Here is a 21,240-nt window from a genome sequence, read left to right as displayed (position 1 = left end):
TGCCCTTCCTGTGTGAGTCAAGCCTACCACCACGGCCCCTGCTTGGAAGCCCAGAGCTCCAAGGAACAAGTTACAGTTCAGCCAGCAGAAACTTAGGGTGACTAAGAGTGGCCTAGGGCTTAGGCTTAGGACACCAAACATGTTTTGACACAGAAGAGGAGAACAGAAAGCCCATCCTCTGGTAGAGAGCAGGGCTGGGTTAAGCTTTGAGTTCTTGAGCCTATCTGATTTCTAGAAGGGAGTCATGTTTTATGCTGGCCAGACATACATCCCATCTGGCCCTCATTTTTTTTTTTTTTAAATATGGAATGCTTCACGAATTTGCATGTCATCCTTGCACAGGGGCCATTCTAATCTCTGTATCGTTCCAATTTTTTAGTATATGTGCTGCTGAAGTGAGCACTGGCCCTCATTTTTAACATCTCTCTGTATGCACAAAACTGTTCCTTAGAAGCCAGTGCTGAGAGATGTTGAACGGCAGCTGTTCTGTGAAACAATGATTCCTGGTCAATTGTAGGGGATTCTTGCATAGGACAGCCTTTGTTTTTGGAGTCACAATGAACTTGAGCAGAATAAAAGTTATGAAATCTGATGGTAAAGGAACCTATTTAGCTTTGCTTCACATTTCTCAAGCTCATTTGACCCCAGAAATTCCTTTCCCCCTTCAGTTCCTATTAATAAATAGAAATTTAACATACTTTGCTAGGCCTTTTTTTTTTTTTTTTTTTTTTTTTTGTGCACTCAGGGCCTTGTGCATGCCAGGCAAGTGCTCTCCCACTGGGCTACATCCCCAGCCCTGAAAATTTAACAAACTTTGGGCCAGATAATCCTCAAGGCTGGTTTTGGCTCCTAAAAGAGACGGTTATGTGAAACTAACAGTAATTGAGCCAAAGCTATCCAGGAGATAACACTGGATTTTGTCAGAACCAGATTTAAGCCCTGGCCTTACCACATCAAAACTGTGACATGAGGCAAGTTGTTTAACATCTCTGTCTCAGTTATTCCAGCAGTAACATCAGTATATTAATACCTTGTTTACTAAACAAAACAAAACAGAAACAAAAAAACCTTATTTTCTGAGTCTTTATGACTTTTTTTAAAGACTGTATTTGAAAATGATTCAAGAATAGTACACTATGTATATTATGGCACTAGGTCAACTCGAAAAGTGGAACTTCTGTTAGGAGTCTTTGAAAGTCCCTTAAGAAGGTGCCATTCTGAGGACTTAGAGTAAGTCTCTTAGTCAATCCAGCACAGGCAGGTTCTTCTCCAGCCCCGAGACTGTTGTGGATTCTGTTAGTGTCCTGCCTAACACCCTTTAGATCTTGCCATTTCTCTGCACATTGGCCTGTCTACTGCCTTCACCCATGTCCCTGGGCCTGTGGGCCTCCATGGTGCCTGGAGCTTACTCTGTTTGTCTTTGGCTGAAACTCCCAGGACCTAATGCTACCTGTAAGCAGTTCTTACCCACAGATTCTGATAGGAGTTTGTATCAGAAGGTGCCTCCCCACCCCCACCTTGGTGAGGTTACTCTGAGGTGCATCCTCTATACTGAATCACACAGTTCCCAGGACTGAACTCCAGTTCCCATGATGGAAACTTGCTTGGTCACTCAACCCTTATGTGCTACCTCCCCTTCCCTACTTCACTTGCCCCTTTCTCCTCTATCGGTATCTCCAGGGACTCACCTTCCAAACCAACTTCCTTAGTTTTCCTTGCTGAGGGTCAACCCTTGGGGAAACCCAAACTAACACAGAATGATTAGCTGTGTCTTTTCAATTGATTGCCAGTTGAAATTATCAACTTCCAGGAGGGTCTAAGTAACATAGAAAACATCTGTTCCTTTAAATATTTTTAACATTTTTTTATGTGTGATACTGGGGTTTGAATTCGGGGCCTCAGACTTGCTAGGCAAGTGCTGTATACTTGAGCCGACATTTGTTTTTAAAAGGCTTTATGAGATACCTTAAAAGCAACTGAGGCCAATAGGAAAAGGGGACCAGGAACTAGACAAAAGGTTAGATCAAAAAGAATTAACCTAGAAAGTGACACACATGCACAGGAAATAATGTGAATCAACTCCCTGTATAGCTATCCTTATCTCAACCAGCAAAAACACTTGTTCCTTTCTATTATTGCTTATACTCTCTCTTCAACAAAATTAGAGATAAGGGCAAAATAGTTTCTACCGGGTATTGAGGGGATGGGGGGGAGAGGGAGGGGGCGGAGTGGGTGGTAAGGGAGGGGGTGGGGGCATGTGGGAGAAATGACCCAAGCCTTGTATGCACATATGAATAATAAAAAAAAAAAAAAAAAAAAAAGAAAAAGCAGGGAGAAAGGAGTAATGAGAATGTAATGGAGGGGGTGAACTTGTTCAAAGTATACTGTACACAATATGGAATTATCACAATGAAATCACCTCATATTAGTTAATGTATGCTCATTTAAAAGTTAAGAAATTAAAAATATAAAAATAAAAACAATGTACTTCCCACTTAAAAAAAAAAAAAGGCTTTATGTTCATGTGAAAATCAAAGGCTACAAATATGTACACACTGGCCAGGCACAGTGGCTTACCTTTATAATCCCAACTGCTCAGGAGGCAGAGATTGAGAGGATCACAGTTTGAGGCCAGCCTGGACAAAAAGTTAGTGAGACCCATCTCAGCCAACAAGTGCGGTGGTACATACCTATGGTCCAGGCTACATGGGAAGCTGTACATAGGAGGATTGAGATCTGAAGCTAGCCCCAGCCAAAAATTTGAGACTCTATCCAAAAAATAACTAAAGCAAGAAAGGGCTGTGTGCAGAGCTAAAGTTGTAGAGCACTTGCCTAGTAAGTGTGAGGCCCTGAGTTCAAACCCCAGTAGCACCAAAAAACAAAACAAAACAAAACAAAAATACCCAGTGACATTGGTGAAGTCCCCTTTGACCCCTGTTCACCAGCTATCCATATCCAGTTCCTTTCCTTAGAATCAACCATTCTATCAGCTTCCTGAGTGCCCTGCCTGAGTTAACTTATGGAAATGTGTAAAGTATATCTGTGTCTTTAGACACCGGAATCACAAGCCTAGTGCCCTGAAGTCTGAGACAGATTGTGGAAACATCAGGGTCTCATCTCTCATCTCACACTCACACTAAGCAGGGCAAAAATCATTCTGAATCATTTTTTCTTTTTCATTTTTGCCCAGTGTATGTAATTAAGTCCTCAGATATGTTTATGAGATGCACCTCCACTGTACGTATGCACAGAAAGGTTGGTCATGGTCCAGCCTTGTTGCCTTTCCCATAGTCTTCTCCAAGAAGCACTGAGGTGCCTGCCTTGCATATCACTGGTCATTGGGTGGGGGAGATACTTCTTTGGTCTGGGGCCCTCCCTGTATACCATGTGTCTCTCTCCTAGGTTGGAAACCACATCGATGTGCTTACTGGCAAATGGGTAGCCCAGGACGCAGGCATCGGGGCGGGTGTGGACTCCTACTTTGAGTACCTGGTGAAGGGAGCCATCCTGCTTCAGGATAAGAAGCTCATGGCCATGTTCCTAGGTAAAAGGGAGGGTAAGGGGCTTCCCATGACATGTGGATGTCGATGTATGGAACTTTATAAACCTGGGACTTTCTGCCAAGAGCCATTCAGAGTACCCGTGTCCATCTTCAAGGTCACTGTGGGCTGCCCACTTGATGTCCATTGCACCTCTTCATGCCTTCTTACAAGAGCCAACTGAGCCATTCTTCATTCTCTGACCATGGCCATTACATATGGTGTTTTCTTTGCCTGGAATCCCTTTTTTCTTCTCTTTTTGTGTCCAAATTCCATTCACCTTTCAAAGCTCAGCTTAAATGTCTTTGTGCCTAGGAACCAGTTTGATCCTTCCTCAGAATTTAGTGCCTTCAGCATCTTTCTTGCAGTCAGCTGGCATCAACAGTTTTACAGCTCTACCAATTCAGTATAGAATTCATGCCTTACTCATGTTTGTATTTCCCCCAATCCTTTGAGTGAGGTAGGTGAGAGATGAATGCATTACCTTCAGACCTTTAGACACTAGTAATAATTATCTTGAGGAATTGTCTGTCACTAGTAATAATTATTATAGCTACTATTCATTTATTTAGAAAATATTTACTGAGTATTATTGATGTGCCAAGCACTGAGCCAAGCTCTGAACATGAACTATTTCCCTTAATCCTCATAACACTCTTTGATGTTGCCTTATTTATTTACATTTGGTAAATATATTTGTTATGTACTGTCCTAGTGTTGGGGATTGGACAATGAACAAAACAAAGTCCCAGCCTTCATGGACTTATTACCTAGGAAAGAGGTATAAGTTCAAGTTTACCCTGGAATGTTAGTTCCATGTGGGCTGGACTTTGTCTTGTTGACCACTGAGCACCTACTAAATGCTTGCTTATTTGTTGAATTAATAAATGACTGAACAATCCCACAAGGGATATAATGTTACTTTCCCAATTTAACAGAATAAAATTGAGGTTTTGAGTGGGAAGTTTGCTCAAGGTCATGGCTAGCATATGGTAAAGCCAGAGCTGGAAATTAAAGCTGGAAGTTTGATTCCAGAACCCATGCTTCTTACTAGTCACTTGCCTCATTGTATCCTAGTCTGCTTTGTGGCTAGGCCATCGTAGAATATTTCAAAAGTTCAAGTTCATAATTCTGTTGTCAAGGTCTGCCTTTTATCTCCCTAATTACTCATGTGTCCATTATCCCATTTCTCATGATGCAGAGTATAACAAAGCCATTCGGAATTACACCCACTTTGATGACTGGTACCTGTGGGTGCAGATGTATAAGGGGACTGTGTCCATGCCAGTCTTCCAGTCCCTGGAGGCCTACTGGCCTGGTCTTCAGGTAAGATCAAAGAGGGCGATATTTTTCTATGAACGGCAAAAGAAGCTTCTTCTAATGTATCATTCAAATAACAGAAGATGGAAGAAAGATCTAGAATGAGTTAGACTGATACATGATTCTACCAAACTGAGTTGTCCAAGGAGAGAATTAAGGCATCCGGAATTGAACTTCCAGTTTGGCATGGCATGTTTTACCATTTACAGTATTGTACACGGTGTCTTTCCAGGTTGAGCAGGAACAACCACTAACAATAGCTCTTTTTCCAGTGGGCATTTCTATCAAGTTTCTTCCTTGACAGTGGGTAGGGCTTCTCTGCCCATCATCAGAATTTTTTTCCTGACATAGTGTAAGGTTTTGAATAGTTGCACACATTTCTTTTTTCTTTGAACCCATATTTCTGTTCCATTCCCACAACAGGAATTTTTATTACTGTGTTTTATGCTGAAAGCATTTTATTGATCAAACTATCATGTGTTTCTGTAACAAAGTTGTATATACACAGAAATATAAAATGGTTTGACATTTCCCATAATCATAGGCTGAATAATGGTTGTAGTTATCGTTAAACGTGTTAGTATATAGTTGCTTAAATAACATTAACAGCTTATACTTTTTGATAATTATAAAACCTAAAAACCTAAAAACAAGTTTTATTGGAAATGTGTTTCTTACTGATTTGGGAAGGGTGCATTTATGTGTGAATAATAAGTTACTGATAAAATGGTGCATGGTTGAGGATCAATTTTATTCCTGCTGTTTACCCTTTTAGATATAAGTTCTAAAATAAATGCTACTTATTTATGCACTTAAATAGATGGAAATAGAAGGGATCTGATTATTGTGATACCATTCAGTTACTTGAAATCATTCAGTTAATAGATTGAACCACATAAAATTACTAGCTTTCAGTCACCTTTGATCTATAAAAATGGTACTACATTGCTCAGTCTTTATATGGTTAAAAATTACATAATGAACTTGTTTAGACTTTTTGTCACTATGATAAAATACCTGAGCAGAATAACTTAAGGAAGGGATGATTTATTTTGGCTCACAGTTTCAGAGGTTTCAGTCTATCATAGCAGAACAGAGTAGCTCACATCAAGGTGGAGGGTAGAGGGGAGAGAGAAAGAGAAGAGAAGAGATGAGAGCCAAGAGAGAAAACAGAGAAAGAAAATGCCTTTGCTAGGGGGCCTATTGCTTTTTCCCCTTTTATTCTATCTGGGTCACCAGCCTATTGAGTGGTACTGCCCACATTCAGGGCTGATTTTCTCTTAGTTAATCCTCACTAGAAATATCCTTATAGACACCCCAGAGGTGTGTGTTACTGATCTCTTTCTCAGTCCAATCAAGTTGACAATCAAGATTAACCATCACAGATTGCTCATCAAAAATTATTTTTAATGATCTCTTTGCTGGGAGTACTGGGATTTGGATTCAGGACCTTGGACTTGCTAGGCAAGTATTCTGCCACTTGAGGCATGTCCCCAACCCTTTTTGCTTCAGTTTTTGTTTTGTTTTGTTTTTTTCTAGATAGGGCTTTGCACTTTTTGCCTGGGCTGGCCTCTGTTCTCGATTTTTCTACCTGTCTCCAGATAGCTGGAATTACAGTTTTGGAATACCATGCCTGGCATGTTTGTTGAGGTGAGGTTTTGCTAACATTTTGCCTGGGTTGGTCTCAAACTAAAATCCAATCTGTGCCTCCCAAGTAGCTGGGATTACAGGCTGAGCTGCCATGTCTAGCCACAAAAGGATTTGTTACTCAGTAGTTAGAATCATTCATTTTCTCAACACCTACACTAGTATTGTATTTATTTATTTTGTAGTACTAAAGATTGAATCTAGACCCTTAGACATGCTAGGAAAGTGTTCTACCATTGAGCTTTTTATATTTATGTATTTCATTTTTTTAATCTCCCTACCTACCTACTACCTATCTCCTATCTATCTATCTATCTGTCTATCTATCTATCTATCTATCTATCTATCTATCTATCTATCTATCTGTAGCTTAGGCTGGTTGCAAACTTGCTATCTTCCTGCCTTAGCCTCCAGAGTAGCTGGGATTTCAGGCCAGTGCCACTGTACCTAGCTAGTATTTTAAATTTAACGGTTTGTTGCTGACGAAGTTTTTATATACCAGTTTTTATACCTCAGTAAAGTTAGAGATTGTTGGTAGGTACATCTTGCTTTGGTAAAATGGGATAAGGATGCTTATGAGGCATGAGACTGGATAACATGTCTTTGTGTTATAATAAGTACAAAGCCTGTTTTCCTGTTTTAGGAAAGTTAAGAATCTAGAAATCTATTTCCTTAAAACTATTTGTGATGACATTTGTCTTGGAAAACCTTCTTGTACAATCCAGCCATAGAATTTATTACACCCTTTGACTGTATGTCTTTCCATTTCTGTGTTTATTCACCAATAAAGTAATGCAGCCTATACACAAATGCTGTCAGCAGCAGAGTTCATGACAAAGCAAAACTAGAAATGATTTAAATGCTCCATAATAGAGGAATAAATACACAATTATACTTTAATGGAATGGATTTTAAGTCACTTTAATTTCTTTTCTTTTTTTTTTTTTTTTTTGAGATAAGGTCTCACTTTGTATCTCAGGCTGTCCTCACTATGAGGCCAGGCCAGCCTTGAACTCTCAGTTCTTCTGCCTTAGCTTTTAGAGTGCTGAGGTTACATATGTGTGTCACTAAGCCCAACGTAAATAACTTTAATTTTAAACTTAACTAAAATGTAAACTCTTGCTATAAGAAGTGATGAATGAGAATCAAGCAATATGAAAAAATAAAGATTGTTGATCAACTGTAGTGAGGAATTAGGAGTTTTGCTATATAGCCCAGGCTGACCTCAGATTTATGATGTAGCTCCAGCTGGCTTTAAACTTTCTATCTTCCTGCTTCTGCCTCCCAAGTTCTAGATTATGGGCATGTGCTATCATGCTCAGCCTTTAAAAAAATTCTTAGGGTGGTGGAGTGGCTCAAGAAGTAGCATGCCTGCCTACTAAGCATGATGTCCTGAGTTCAAACCCCAGTACCACCACCACCAAAAAAATATATATATATATCTTGGACTGGAGGTGTGGCTTAAGTGGTAGAGCACCTGCTTTGCAAGCCTGAAGCCCTGAGTGCAAACCCCAGTCCCACCCAAAAAAAAGAAAATTCTTAGAGTTTTAAAAAAATTCGAGCTGGGCATGGTGGTACATGCATGTAATTCTAGCACACATATGGCCGAGGCAGGAACACTGTTAGTCTCAAGGCCAGCCTGGGGTTGGGTACATAATGAGAGCCTGTATTGGAAAAACAAAAAATTCGTAGGTAAATGATTCTTCATGTGTATGTGTGTGAGTGTGTGTGTATGTGTTACGTGATTTGAACTCAGAGCTTTACGCTTGCTAGGCAGGTACTCTACCACTTGAGCCACTCTGCCAGCTCAGGTAAATGATTCTTTAAGTAGACTTAACAATAACTCATATACTTTGAACTAGAAATCCTAATTCTGGAAATTTATCTTACAAATACACTTTATGTAAGTTTGAAGTGACATATACATAGAGGTATTTTTTTGTAGCATTGATTGTTTTAGCAAATAGAAAAAGACTGGAACCAAGCCATTTGACGATTAATAGAGAACTGATTAAACTTTGGTAAGCAATAGAATACTCTGCAACTGTATAAATAGGAGGAAAGCACTTTATGTACTTAAATGGAAAAAATCAGAATGTCTTGTTAAATGTGTTAAAGGAAAGTACAGAACAAGATGCTTAATAGACTTATTTTTAGTGTAGGGAAAATAACATTAGTTTTTGCTTATGTTTGCATAAAGAAACTCTGAAAAGTTAGTAAGAAATTAATAAAAATGGTTATCTGTTGGGGGTGTGGGGTAGCAATAAGACAGCACAGTCAACCTTTTCCCTATCAGGATTTTGAACCAGCTGGACAAATTAAAAAACTACTGGTAGGTAGCATTGACCATGAAGGTTGAGAGATTTAATACACAATCTTGGTTCCTCCCAGCAATGTGTGAGATAGGTGTTAAATTTTCCATCATATAGATGAGGCCCAGAGACGTTAACTCTGTGGTTCAAGACCACACAGCAAGTCAACAGCAGATCAATTACTTCTTTGGCTCCAAAGACTTTGTTTTGTCTTTTCCTAGAGATCAGTTCTGAGGTTTTTGTTTGTGGGTTTTTATACCTGGCGTCTGCCTACCTGACCACCACTTCTCTCCCACAGAGCCTCATTGGGGACATTGACAATGCCATGAGGACATTCCTCAACTATTACACTGTATGGAAACAGTTTGGGGGGCTTCCAGAATTCTACAACATTCCTCAGGGATACACAGTGGAGAAGCGAGAGGGGTACCCACTTCGACCAGGTGAGCAGTGTCTCTGATCTGTAGCAGGCCTATAGGTTTTGATTCTTCACACTCTTATCACCCTAATCATGCACAGGTAAGTACCTGTGTATAGTACCAAGACTGTTTTTTCCAACCCAGTGTTTGGGTGCTTTTCCTAGTAGGAATTATTCCCCCTCATATTTTCAAGTATAGAAACTGAGGCCTAATGGGTTGAAATGGCATTCCTAAGGCTGTTAAGTGCAGGAGCTGGAACTAGAACCCAGGTCTCCTATGCTCTTTCAAACTTGGGGAAATGAATGAGAAGGAAAATGCCTGGATTTCCCCTTTGAAGTTTCTGCTGCCAGGATTTCAGAAGTGCAGGCAAACTTTCGGTCAGTGGGTTGGATAAATTATGCTTCTATAGTAGTATTGGTAGAACTTTGGGATCAACCTTAGGCATCACTAGTCTTGTCCCCCTCTCCCTTTGCAACTCAGAATCAAGGAAAGGAACACACACTAAGCACTGTCTTAGTTCTTGCCACCTCTGTTGTCCTCTGATTCACTGCAGTAAAGTTAAAAAATTGTGAGTCAAGAGAAGGGAAAGGAGGACAGAGACCAGAAGCTTAGTCAGCACACAGTCATCCCCACCCCAGTGTAGGTTACATTACCGTTATCTTGGCCACTTTCCACCTTGCCAAATGAACTGCCTTTGAGCCATGGGACTGGCGTTCCTAGTTCTTCTGCCTGTTCTGCCTTCCTATACTGCTTTCCTTCCTCCTCTAATCCCAACGGTTATTGTGGGACCTTGTGAGAGGACAGAGAATAAAATCACAGTTGTAAAGGGAGAAATTCATTTTGGACTCCTCAAAGGCTGGTGTACTTCATTTGTTCTCATGGTATTTTTAAAGAGAAAACTCTTAGAAGGTATCAGTCATATTTAGTGTTATCATAGTTTAGGACTAAATATAAGATGTAAGCTTACGCAATCTCAGGTTTAGAGGAAGCTGACAGGTCTTCTAATTATTATTATTTTTTTTTTGAAACTTGAGTTGCTTTATTTAGCTTCCAATTTCTGGGAGGCTCAAGAATTTTAAGTATTTTGGACAAAAGAAAATAAGACTGTGCTTACATATCTTTTTCTGCCATATTCTTTCTTTAGGACTGCTGTTTTATTGTTGCCCCTTTCTGTTACACGGGATGTACACATCAGGTGTTAAAAGGTACAATACATTCTACAACTGAGCACCACTTTCTGTAACTGAACAGGTGAAGAAATTACACTGAACATCGGCATCTGGCAGTATTTTTTGGAAAAAAAAGTGACTAAAATGGGTTTAAATTGATTAACACTATTAAATCACATCTAATATTTGATACTACATGATTCCATACAGCTATACGATACAATTATACAAAATATGTTAACATCAAAGAATACAACCAAAATTTAGATAGCAAACAAAACCTATATAACTTTTTTTGTACAAGAAAATACTTTTGAAGTATGCATGTAACTGCCCATTCTTTTAAAGAAAATCTACTGCAAGCAAAGTTATCAACCTCCAGAAGAATCACACATAGCATTACTAAGCATATCCCCAAAAAGTGTACAATATGCACACTTGAAAATACAAAATTAAAAACTTGTAAGCAACAGGTGAGCTCCATGTTTATAAGAATGTGAAAAGAAGTCCCATTTTTAGCATTGTTGTATAAAGAATTGTCTTTTGATGCGAAGTTCATGAATTGTCCTCCTGTTGGGACCACACTTTACAAAAACACCGTGTTTTTGAAACGAGATTACAGAGCAAGATAGAGCATCTTAGCAATGTCATCTTATTTAAAGTTTTTTTTTTTAATTTTTACTACTTTATCAAAACATGTCCTTAGGTGTGTAGGATTCATTTTTAAAATTCTTCCTAGAAATAATATACAAAGGAGAGGCGTATGTATTCCCAATGACACTCCTGAAGATGCTTCCCGTGGCCGAGAAGGGTCTTCTCTCTTCTTTTCACTGGTTGTTTTTGGCTTTAGCATGTGTTAAAATGTGAGATTTCAGGTTAGTACAGTACCCCCACCAGTGGTTATTTATTCCTTGTTTAGTTACCACTAGTGACAGCTTGCTGCTTACAGAGGCAGCCTGTTCCATATACAGGACAGGCTGACAGGAAGGCATTAGATGATAGTAAGGCACTACTGCCAGGAATACAGGAGTGCCTTAGTCTAGTCACTTTTCCTTCCCCCAAAAAATAGCACATGGGAGATTAGGTACTACTCTAGAACTGGACGGGCCAGTGTGTTGTACTCTGGTGCATGTCTCTGATCACACTGTTAATTACAGAGCCTCTCCTAAAGTCCTCCGAGGGCCTCTACCTCCTCCTCAGTCCAAATCTAAACCTTGGACTTCACCCTCCTCCTGAGTTGGCTAGAGGAAAGTAAAGCACTAGTTAGCAAACTAGGGCCATGTGTGAGGAAGAGAAAACAAGACTGGCTTTGACCCAGCCAGCTGCTGGAAGCAGAAGGGAGGCCTCTCAAGAGGTCTTTTCTGCGTGTGTTCTTCTGCCAGTTAAGTGTGCCCCAGACTGCATCACAGAATATGAGCAATTGGATTAGCACTTTTCTAGGGGGCTGTCAGTGAGGGAAGGGAGAAGAGCAGAGACCTTTTCTCCAAAGTAAGAGCTAGATGGGGCTGAGACTGTAACTCAGTGTAGTGAATGTGCCTAGCATGGGCAAGGCCCTGGGCTCCATCGTCAGCACCACAGAATGGCTAGATGCATGAATGAAAGAAAGAGAGAAGAGCTAGTTTCCAGTATTAGAGCAGAAGGGAGAGCAGTGCCAATTGAGGTCCAGGAGGAAACAGGAAAGGAAGAGATCAGGGGAAGTGTTGGCAGAGGGAAGGGAGAGGAGTTCTTTCCTCCGAGAAAAGATGGGTGATGAAGTAGAAAATCATATTTGAGCTGTAGCTTCTACCCTCAGTGGGAAGTCAAATCTTTCTTTTCCATAACATTTCTTCAGGTATTGGAAAGCAATAAACATGTTTTCCTTTCCTTTTCCAGAATAAATATTCTCATCTGGACCCACTCCTGGTGGCTAATATCTAGCTTAAGCTAGGGTGTGCACCTGAATATCACATTCCAATTGTGGTGTAGAATAAAGCAGACTCTCACTTATTTTGGGCACAGCAACCCAATGAAACTTGATGTTTAGCTATCTTTATCTTCATGTTTTCGTCAGTCCTGTCTTAAAAGGACCTTAGAATGACACTCATACCCTTAAGCTTTAGGATTAGATTAGGGTATGAGTGACAGAAAAAAAAATAGTAGCTAAATTAAGATAGAAATTCATTTCTTTGCTATATTCTGGATGCATATGACTCTCATGGTGTCTTAATCTCACCTAACATCTGGGAATAATTGTTAGTCTATTCTGTTACTAAGGATGAAGGAGGGAACAGACATTGGGAAAGGGCTGCAACCTCTGCTACCTTTTCTGTCCTGGAGCCTGGCTGACTGTCCCTTGAGTAGAAGTCCATGGTCAGCCTTATGCTTCTCTCCTTTGCGAAAACTCAGCATTGGGTGAGATAGCCCATGTTCCTCCTTGTTGAAGTCTTGTGCACCACTTATAGAGGGGAGGAGTTCTTCACTGTCTTTCCTAAGTGGGTCCCATGCCATGCTTGCTCAGCCACTGGATGAGGAGAGTGTGCTTGGCCTTTGCAGAGCTCATCGAGAGTGCGATGTACCTCTACCGTGCCACAGGGGATCCCACCCTGTTAGAACTTGGGAGAGATGCGGTGGAGTCCATTGAGAAAATCAGCAAGGTCGAGTGTGGATTTGCAACAGTAAGTGTTTCAGGGGCCCAAGGACTGGGAAGTGACTCCCTTTGCTGCTGAGGAGCCTCTTTAAGGGTGGGGCTTTGGAAGTACCTGAACATTAGTACTAAAGGGGACCTTAGAGGTAGACGTAAGTTAAGAACTGAGGAGCTAAGAACCTTGCTGAAAATCACATATCTACTGGAGCTAGGATTAGTTTCTGAGGGTCTTGACCCCAGGCCCTTAGCTTTTCCCCTGCATCAGAGATTTTTATATGGCTGAATAGGTACTTTGCAAAATGAGTTTTGTAGAAAGTTTTGTGAGAAGGCTTATAAAATGGATTTTGAGAAGGGAACTCCAGATTCCCATTGCCCTCCTCCTCCCATATTCAAACCTAGGACTCATTAACAAAATATCCCTATTGGACTGACAGGTATTTATTAATGTATTTCTGTGCCAGGCACTATGCTAGGTCCAAGGGTTATAGTGACAAAAAGGACAAGCCCCTGCTCTCATGAAATTTACATTTTAGTCAGAAAAACAATGAAAATGGGCCAGGTACGGTGGTGAACATCTGTAATCCCAGCACTTAGAAAGCTGAGGCAGGAGGGTTGTAAGTTCAAGACCAATATGGGCCATGTTGTGAGACCCTGTCTCCAAAACAACAACAGCAGCAAAAACTAAAACCCAGAAAAAAAAAAGAAAATGTATCTGGGAGACAGAAAGAAGGCCAGTGTGAATAGAGTGGGTAAGGGGGGGAATAAGAGGAGAGAAGGTCCCAGACAGAGGCAGGGGCTAGATTCCATACCTCATGTAAGCCAGGGGAGAGTTTGGATTTGGGTCAGCTTACAATGAAAAGCCTTGGTACGCTATTCAACAGAGCAGTGCTGTAGATCTGACCTGATTTATATTTTAGAAATATCAGTCTGATGCTCTGTGGAGAATGGATTGAAAGGGGTGAGAGCTAGCTCATATCTGTATAGGACCCAAGCAATAAGATATAAATAAACAACCACTGCAGACATAAAAATGGACATGTAAGAAAATAGTATGGGAGACAATTCCCCCCCCAAACCTACAGAGTTTGTGTTAGAATGAAAAAATTTTTTTGGAAAGTTTTATAAGTGATTTGATTTTGTAGGTAAAATATAGAGCCATATTTTAAAAAAGAAGACGTGTGTGTGTGTGTGTGTGTGTGTGTGTGTGTGTGTGTGTGTGTGTGTGTGTGTTGGGAATAAAGCAGTGATAAGTTTTAATTTCTGATGTGTTGTAGTTTGTGAAAAAAACAGAAAGTGATCAGACCATTGGGACTTGCTTAGGAATGCTAGACTCATTTCCATGAAAATGAAGTCCTTTGGAGGTCTTCCAAGAGCATGATGGGAACAATCATTCTGTCTTTGTCAAACAAGACAAGAAAATAAGGCTTAGTGCATCAAGTCCATATTTGAGTCACATTTTTGTCCTCCGAGAATTAGTTTTGTTTAAATGTATTATTCTGAGAAGCTAAAATTTGTTAGTAGCAAGTCATCTTACTCATCTATGTCTGTAAACTCTGTTGAAATTTACAAAATTAGACTTCTGGTGAGTTATTTACAATAGCAAAAACTTAGTAACTACCTTGATGTCCAACAAGGGAAGACTAGCTAAGTAAATGGTGATGTATTTTGATGATAGAATAGCATGTCGTTAAAGGGGATAAGTCAGTCTACATTTATAGTTACAAAAGGGTAGGATACAAGGGTTAGGAGGTTGTCCTGTCGTGTAGGACAGTCAGGGGAGACCTTTCTGGTGAGGCAACATTGAGAAAAGACCTGAAGAAAATGAGGGAGCCAGCTCTGAGTATTTCTAAAGGAAGAACACCCAGACCAAAAGAACAACAGCTGCAAAGAACTTGATATGGGAGGGAGCTGTGAGCTCAGGAACAGTAAGGCCATATGGCCCGGAGGGGCAAGAAAAGGATCCCAGTGGTAGGAGATGAGGATGGGAGGAAGCAGGGGCTGGAGTATGAGGACTTGGTTTGTTTTTTTTAAGGACTTGGTTTTTAGCTTGGGTTAAGTATGGTGTCAACGGAGGATTACAAAAAGAGGAGTGACAGGTAAGACTCATGATCTGTGCTGTAGGGTAAGGATGGAAGCCTCAAGTGCAGTTGTGATAATCCCAGTGAGAGATGGTGGTGGCTTAGAAAAGAACGAAGCTCCAAGATGTGATTCGCCCAAAGGCTCTTAACTACTTTAGTGACAAAGCAGGAGTTCATAAAGGGAGGTCACCTGACCTTATTACCAAGCTGTGATGCTGTTTTGACTGGCTACCTTCTCCCACACTGCAGATCAAAGACCTCCGAGACCATAAGCTTGACAACCGCATGGAGTCCTTCTTCCTGGCAGAGACTGTGAAATACCTCTACCTTCTGTTTGACCCAACCAACTTCATCCACAACAATGGTTCCACCTTTGATGCGGTAATAACCCCCTATGGAGAGTGCGTCCTGGGGGCTGGTGGCTACATCTTCAACACAGAAGCTCACCCCATTGACCCTGCTGCCTTGCATTGTTGCCGGAGACTGAAGGAGGAGCAGTGGGAAGTGGAAGACTTGATGAGGGAATTCTACTCCCTCAAAAGGAGATCAAGATTTCAGAAAAAGACAATGCGTTCGGGGCCCTGGGAACCTCCGGCAGGACCAGGCACACTCTCCTCACCTGAAAACCATGACCAGGCGAAGGAGAAGCAGCCTGCCAAACAGAAAACCCCACTTCTTAGCTGCCCTAGTCAGCCTTTTACCTCTAAGCTGGCATTGTTGGGACAGGTCTTCCTAGATTCCTCATAACCACTGGATGATGTTTTATTTTTATTTTTTTGAGATTAAACTATAATAATGTGCTTTTGGCTATCACATTTTACATATTGGGCTATTTTCATGAGATTTCATTCAAAGAAAGGGTTATGGCTAATAACAATTGTTGAACCTGTTCATGGTTCTCATGGTTGAAGAAACAGCTAAACCCCAAGTTAGCTGGCTCCAGAGACCCCAGAGCTCCTCCTTCTTTTTTTGTTATCTTTGGGGATTGTATTGTTACCATCACGTTTCTTTGTTAGTTCTTGCCCCAACCTGTTCTTCTGCACTTTAACCCTTTAGTTAGTATCTTTACAATCCTTCCAAGTAACAAGAAACATTAGGTCAACAAAGTTGCAGAATATAAGCTCAATACACAGAAATCAGTTGTATTTTTATATACTTGGAATGAACAATTCAAAAACAAAATAAAAACCATTCCACTTACAATAGCATAAACAAGAATAAATTGGGCTTGAGGTGTGGCTCCAGTGGTAGAGCTCTTGCCTAGTGAATACAAGGCCCTGAGTTCAAACCCCAGAACCACCAAAAGACAAAACAAAATAAAACACAAAGAATAAATTACTACCAGGCACCAGTGGCTCACACCTGCAATCCTAGCTACTCAGGAAGCAGATATCAGGAGGATTGCAGTTTGAAGCCACCTTGGGCAACTAGTTCACAAGACCCTATCTCAAAAAACCCTTCACAAACAAGGGCTGGTGGAGTGGCTCAAAGTGAAGGCCCTGAGTTCAAGCCCCAGTATGGCAAAAATAAATAAATAAATAAATAAATAAATTACTTAGGAGTAAACAAAAAGAAGTGCAAGACTTGTACACTGAAAACAATAAATTTTATTGCATGAAAACTTAAAGACCTTGGACTAGAGTTGTGGCTCAAGCAGTTAGAGTACCTACTTTGCAAGTGTGAAGCCCAACAGTTTAAACCCTAATTCCATCAAAAAAATTAAAAAACTTAAAAAGATTTCTAAGTGGAAAAAAATTTCCATGTTCATAGATTATAATATATAATATTGTGAAGATGACATTGCTACCAAAATTGATCTACAGATTCAATACAATCTCTTTCAAAATCCCAACTGCTTTTTTTATTTTTTTATTTATTTATTTTTTAATTTTTATTTTTTTATTATTCATATGTGCATACAATGCTTGGGTCATTTATCCCCCCTGCCCCCACCCCCTCCATTACCACCCACTCCGCCCCCTCCCTCTCACCCCCACCCCCTCGATACCCAGCTGAAACTATTTTGCCCTTATCTCTAATTTTGTTGAAGAGAGAGTATAAGCAATAATAGGAAGGAACAAGGGTTTTTGCTGGTTGAGATAAGGATAGCTATACAGGGAGTTGACTCACATTAATTTCCTGTATGTGTGTGTTACCTTCTAGATTAATTCTTTTTGATCTAACCTTTTCTCTAATTCCTGGTCCCCTTCTCCTATTGGCCTCAGTTGCTTTTAAGGTATCTGCTTTAGTTTCTCTGCGTTGAGGGCAACAAATGCTATCTAATTTTTTAGGTGTCTTACCTATCCTCACCCCTCCCTTGTGTGCTCTCACTTTTATCATGTGCTCAAAATCCAATCCCCTTACTGTGTTTGCCCTTGATCTAATGTCCGCATATGAGGGAGAACATACGATTTTTGGTCTTTTGGTTGTACTAGTTTACATTCCCAACAAGGTAAGAGGGTTCCTTTTTCCCCGCATCCTCGCCAACACCTGTTGTTGGTGGTGTTGCTAATGATGGCTATTCTAACAGGGGTGAGGTGGAATCTTAGTGTGGTTTTAATTTGCATTTCCTTTATTGCTAGAGATGGTGAGCATTTTTTCATGTGTTTTTTGGCCATTTGAATTTCTTCTTTTGAGAAAGTTCTGTTTAGTTCACTTGCCCATTTCTTTATTGGTTCATTAGTTTTGGGAGAATTTAGTTTTTTAAGTTGCCTATATATTCTGGTTAACAGTCCTTTGTCTAATGTGTAGCTGGCAAATATTTTCTCCCACTCTGTGGGTGTTCTCTTCAGTTTAGAGACCATTTCTTTTGATGAACAGAAGCTTTTTAGTTTTATGAGGTCCCATTTATCTATGCTATCTCTTAGTTGCTGTGCTGCTGGGGTTCCATTGAGAACCCAGAGTATTTCCTACTTTTTCCTGTATCAACTTTAGAGTTTGTGGTGTGATATTAAGATCCTTGATCCATTTTGAGTTAATATTGGTATAGGGTGATATACATGGATCTAGTTTCAGTTTTTTGCAGACTGCTAACCAGTTTTCCCAGCACCAACTGCCTTTTTTAGAGAAATTGACAAATTGATTTTAAAATTCAGATGGATGGAAATTTAAGGAACTTCAAAGAACTAAAACAATCAAGAATAACAACAAAGTTCAAACTCCAGTACCAAAAAAGTTTTTTTTCTTTTTGGAGGTACTGGGATTTGAACTCAGGACCTCATGCTTGGTAGGCAGGTGCTCTACTACTTAAGCTACACCCCCAGTCTTTTTTTGTTTTAGTTATTTCTTCAGTAGGCTCTTGCATCTTTTTTGTCAGGGGCCATCCTCAGACTGTGATCCTGCTATTTATGCCTTTCACAAAACTGGGATGATACATGTTTGCCACCATTCCTGGCTTATTGGTTGAGATGGGGTCTCACGAAGTTTTTGCTTTGGCTTACCATGAACCATGATCCTCCTGATTACTATGTCTTGACTAGATTATAGGCATAAGCCACCATGCCTGGCCCTAAAATTTAAAACTTTTTTACTTTGTATTTCAAAGGACACTATCAGAAGTGCAAAGATTTCAGGCATAGTGGTACATGGTTGTAATCCCAGCTACTTGTGAATTAGAAATCAGGAAGATGAAGGCCAAGCCTGCCTGGGCCAAACATCAGAGTCTATGTATCTGGAAAATAACTAAATTAGGCAGGGCTGGGAGCATGGCTCAAGTGATAGAGCGATTGCCTAGCAAACATGAGGCTCTGAATTCAAACCATAGTACTATGAAACTAATTTTATAAAATGTAAGAAAATAAGTAAAAAGATGACCTATTGAATAAAGAGAAAATAGTTGCAAAGCATATATCTGATAAGAGTCTAATAACCAGAATATATAAACTTTACAACTCAACAGGAAAATACAATAAAACAGTCAGTAAAGACCCACCACTTGGAAGACTGAGACAGAAGGATAGTGAGATTGAGACCAGTATGGGCTATATGGCAAGACCCTGTCTCAAAAAAAAGTGGGGATTTGGGGGTAAAGGAGCTAGACATTTCTCCAAAGAAGACACAGAGTCAGCCAATGAGCACAGAAAAAGATGCTGAAACACATGAAAAAATGCTCACCATCTCTAGCAATAAAGGAAATGCAAATTAAAACCACACTAAGATTCCACCTCACCCCTGTTAGAATAGCCATCATCTGCAACACCACCAACAACAGGTGTTGGCGAGGATGCGGGGAAAAAGGAACCCTCTTACACTGTTGGTGGGAATGTAGACTAGTACAACCACTCTGGAAAAAAATTTGGAGGCTACTTAAAAAGGTGGACATCGATCTACCATTTGATCCAGCAATACCACTCTTGGGGATATACCCAAAAGACTGTTACTCCAGAGGCACCTGCACATCCATGTTTATTGCGGCACTATTCACAATAGCCAAGTTATGGAAACAGCCAAGATGCCCCACCACTGACGAATGGATTAAGAAAATGTGGTATCTATACACAATGGAATTCTATGCAGCCATGAAGAAGAACGAAATGTTATCATTCACTGGTAAATGGATGGAATTGGAGAACATCATTCTGAGTGAGGTTAGCCTGGCTCAAAAGACCAAAAATCGTATGTTCTCCCTCATATGTGGACATTAGATCAAGGGCAAACACAACAATGGGATTGGACTTTAAGCACATGATAAAAGCGAGAGCACACAAGGAAGGGGTGAGAATAGGTAAGACACCTAAAAAACTAGCTAGCATTTGTTGCCCTTAATGCAGAGAAACTAAAGCAGATACCTTAAAGCAACTGAGGCCAATAGGAAAAGGGGAACAGGTACTAGAGAAAAGGTTAGATCAAAAAGAATTAACCTAGAAGGTAACACCCACGCACAGGAAATCAATGTGAGTCAATGCCCTGTATAGCTATCCTTATCTCAACCAGCAAAAACCCTTGTTCCTTCCTATTATTGCTTATACTCTCTCTACAACAAAATTAGAAATAAGGGCAAAATAGTTTCTACTGGGTATTGGGGGGGGGTAGAGGGAGGGGGCGGAGTGGGTGGTAAGGGAGGGGGTGGGGGCATGGGGGAGAAATGAACCAAGCCTTGTATGCACATATGAATAATAAAAGAAAAATGTGAAAAAAAAAAAAAAGAAAAAGATGCTGAGCATCATGAGACACCAAAACCACAGCTGAATACCATTTCTGCACAGGTTCACAGTGGTTTTAACAAAAAAAAAAGAAGCATAAATGTGAATGAGGATGTGGAGAATTTGGAAACCTCAGATGTTGGTGGGAAGGTAAAATGGCGTGGCTGGTTTGGAAAAAAACTTTGGTGGTTCCTCGAAAAGTTAAACATAGCTAGGGGAGTAGCTCAGTGTAGCGTACTTGCTTTGATCTCTAGCACCCAGAAACAAACAAACCCAACCTAGGTACCACCTAGACCAGCAACATCACTTGTATATATGTATCCAAGAGAAATAAGATCATCTCACAAAATTTTACATACCAGTGTTGATAGCAGCATTATTCATAATAGACAAAAGTGGAAACAGTCCTAATGTCCATTAACCTACAAAGGGACAAAATGTGGTGTGTCCGTACAATGGAATATTGCTCACCCACAAAATGCAATGAATTACTGGTAAATGTACAACATGGATAAAGCTTAAAATAAATGCCAAGTGGAAGAAGCCAAATACAAAAGGCCACATATTGTATGATTCCTTCTGTATTAGTGTTCACAATAGATGATTCCATAGAAACAGAAAGTAAATTAGCGGTTGCCAGGGAATAAAGGGGAGGGAGAATTCATACTCGGTATGAATCCTCTGATCAGTGACAAAAATGTTCTGGAACTAGATAGTGATGACAATTCCACAACTTTATGAAAAAAGTAATTTTTTCATTGAATTGTCACTTTAATAGGATGGAATTTATGGTATATGAATTATAATTCATTCAGTATTGAGATATATCTCAATATTTTAAGAGGCAAAAGAAAAGAAGAAAAAGAACATTTATCACATATACACCATCTCCAACCAAGAAGCAGAAGTAGTTTGCAGGCAGTATTACCAAAGGAAGCATCCAGCATGTGGAGAGGCAAGCTGTTATGTTTATGGTTTTTTTTTTTTTTAAT

The 21,240-nt window shown here is 40.1% G+C and overlaps 1 protein-coding gene and 2 non-coding genes across 3 annotated transcripts in view; 1 reads left to right on the top strand and 2 right to left on the bottom strand.

Annotated features, from left to right (window-relative positions):
- The window catches only part of Edem2 (ER degradation enhancing alpha-mannosidase like protein 2), a 28,051-nt gene extending 12,144 nt beyond the window's left edge, over nucleotides 1-15,907 (top strand). The window contains exons 7-11 of the mRNA XM_020177791.2: nucleotides 3,403-3,544; nucleotides 4,741-4,865; nucleotides 9,117-9,261; nucleotides 12,939-13,060; nucleotides 15,357-15,907. Of these exons, the coding sequence (XP_020033380.1) occupies nucleotides 3,403-3,544; nucleotides 4,741-4,865; nucleotides 9,117-9,261; nucleotides 12,939-13,060; nucleotides 15,357-15,854 (1,032 nt within the window). The 3' untranslated portion in view covers nucleotides 15,855-15,907. The remainder of the gene's footprint in view (nucleotides 1-3,402; nucleotides 3,545-4,740; nucleotides 4,866-9,116; nucleotides 9,262-12,938; nucleotides 13,061-15,356) is intronic.
- Nucleotides 298-403, bottom strand: LOC141423598 (U6 spliceosomal RNA). The gene has a single exon (XR_012448443.1). It is a non-coding gene; the product is annotated as a U6 spliceosomal RNA (small nuclear RNA).
- Nucleotides 15,908-18,295: 2,388 nt separating the features above from the next.
- Nucleotides 18,296-18,368, bottom strand: Trnag-acc (transfer RNA glycine (anticodon ACC)). Its single transcript has one exon. It is a non-coding gene; the product is annotated as a tRNA-Gly (tRNA).
- Between the last annotated feature and the right edge of the window lie 2,872 nt (nucleotides 18,369-21,240).

This window comes from Castor canadensis, chromosome 5 (assembly GCF_047511655.1).
Source record: "Castor canadensis chromosome 5, mCasCan1.hap1v2, whole genome shotgun sequence".
NCBI lineage: Eukaryota > Metazoa > Chordata > Mammalia > Rodentia > Castoridae > Castor > Castor canadensis.
This window is presented reverse-complemented; position numbering and strand designations above follow the sequence as displayed.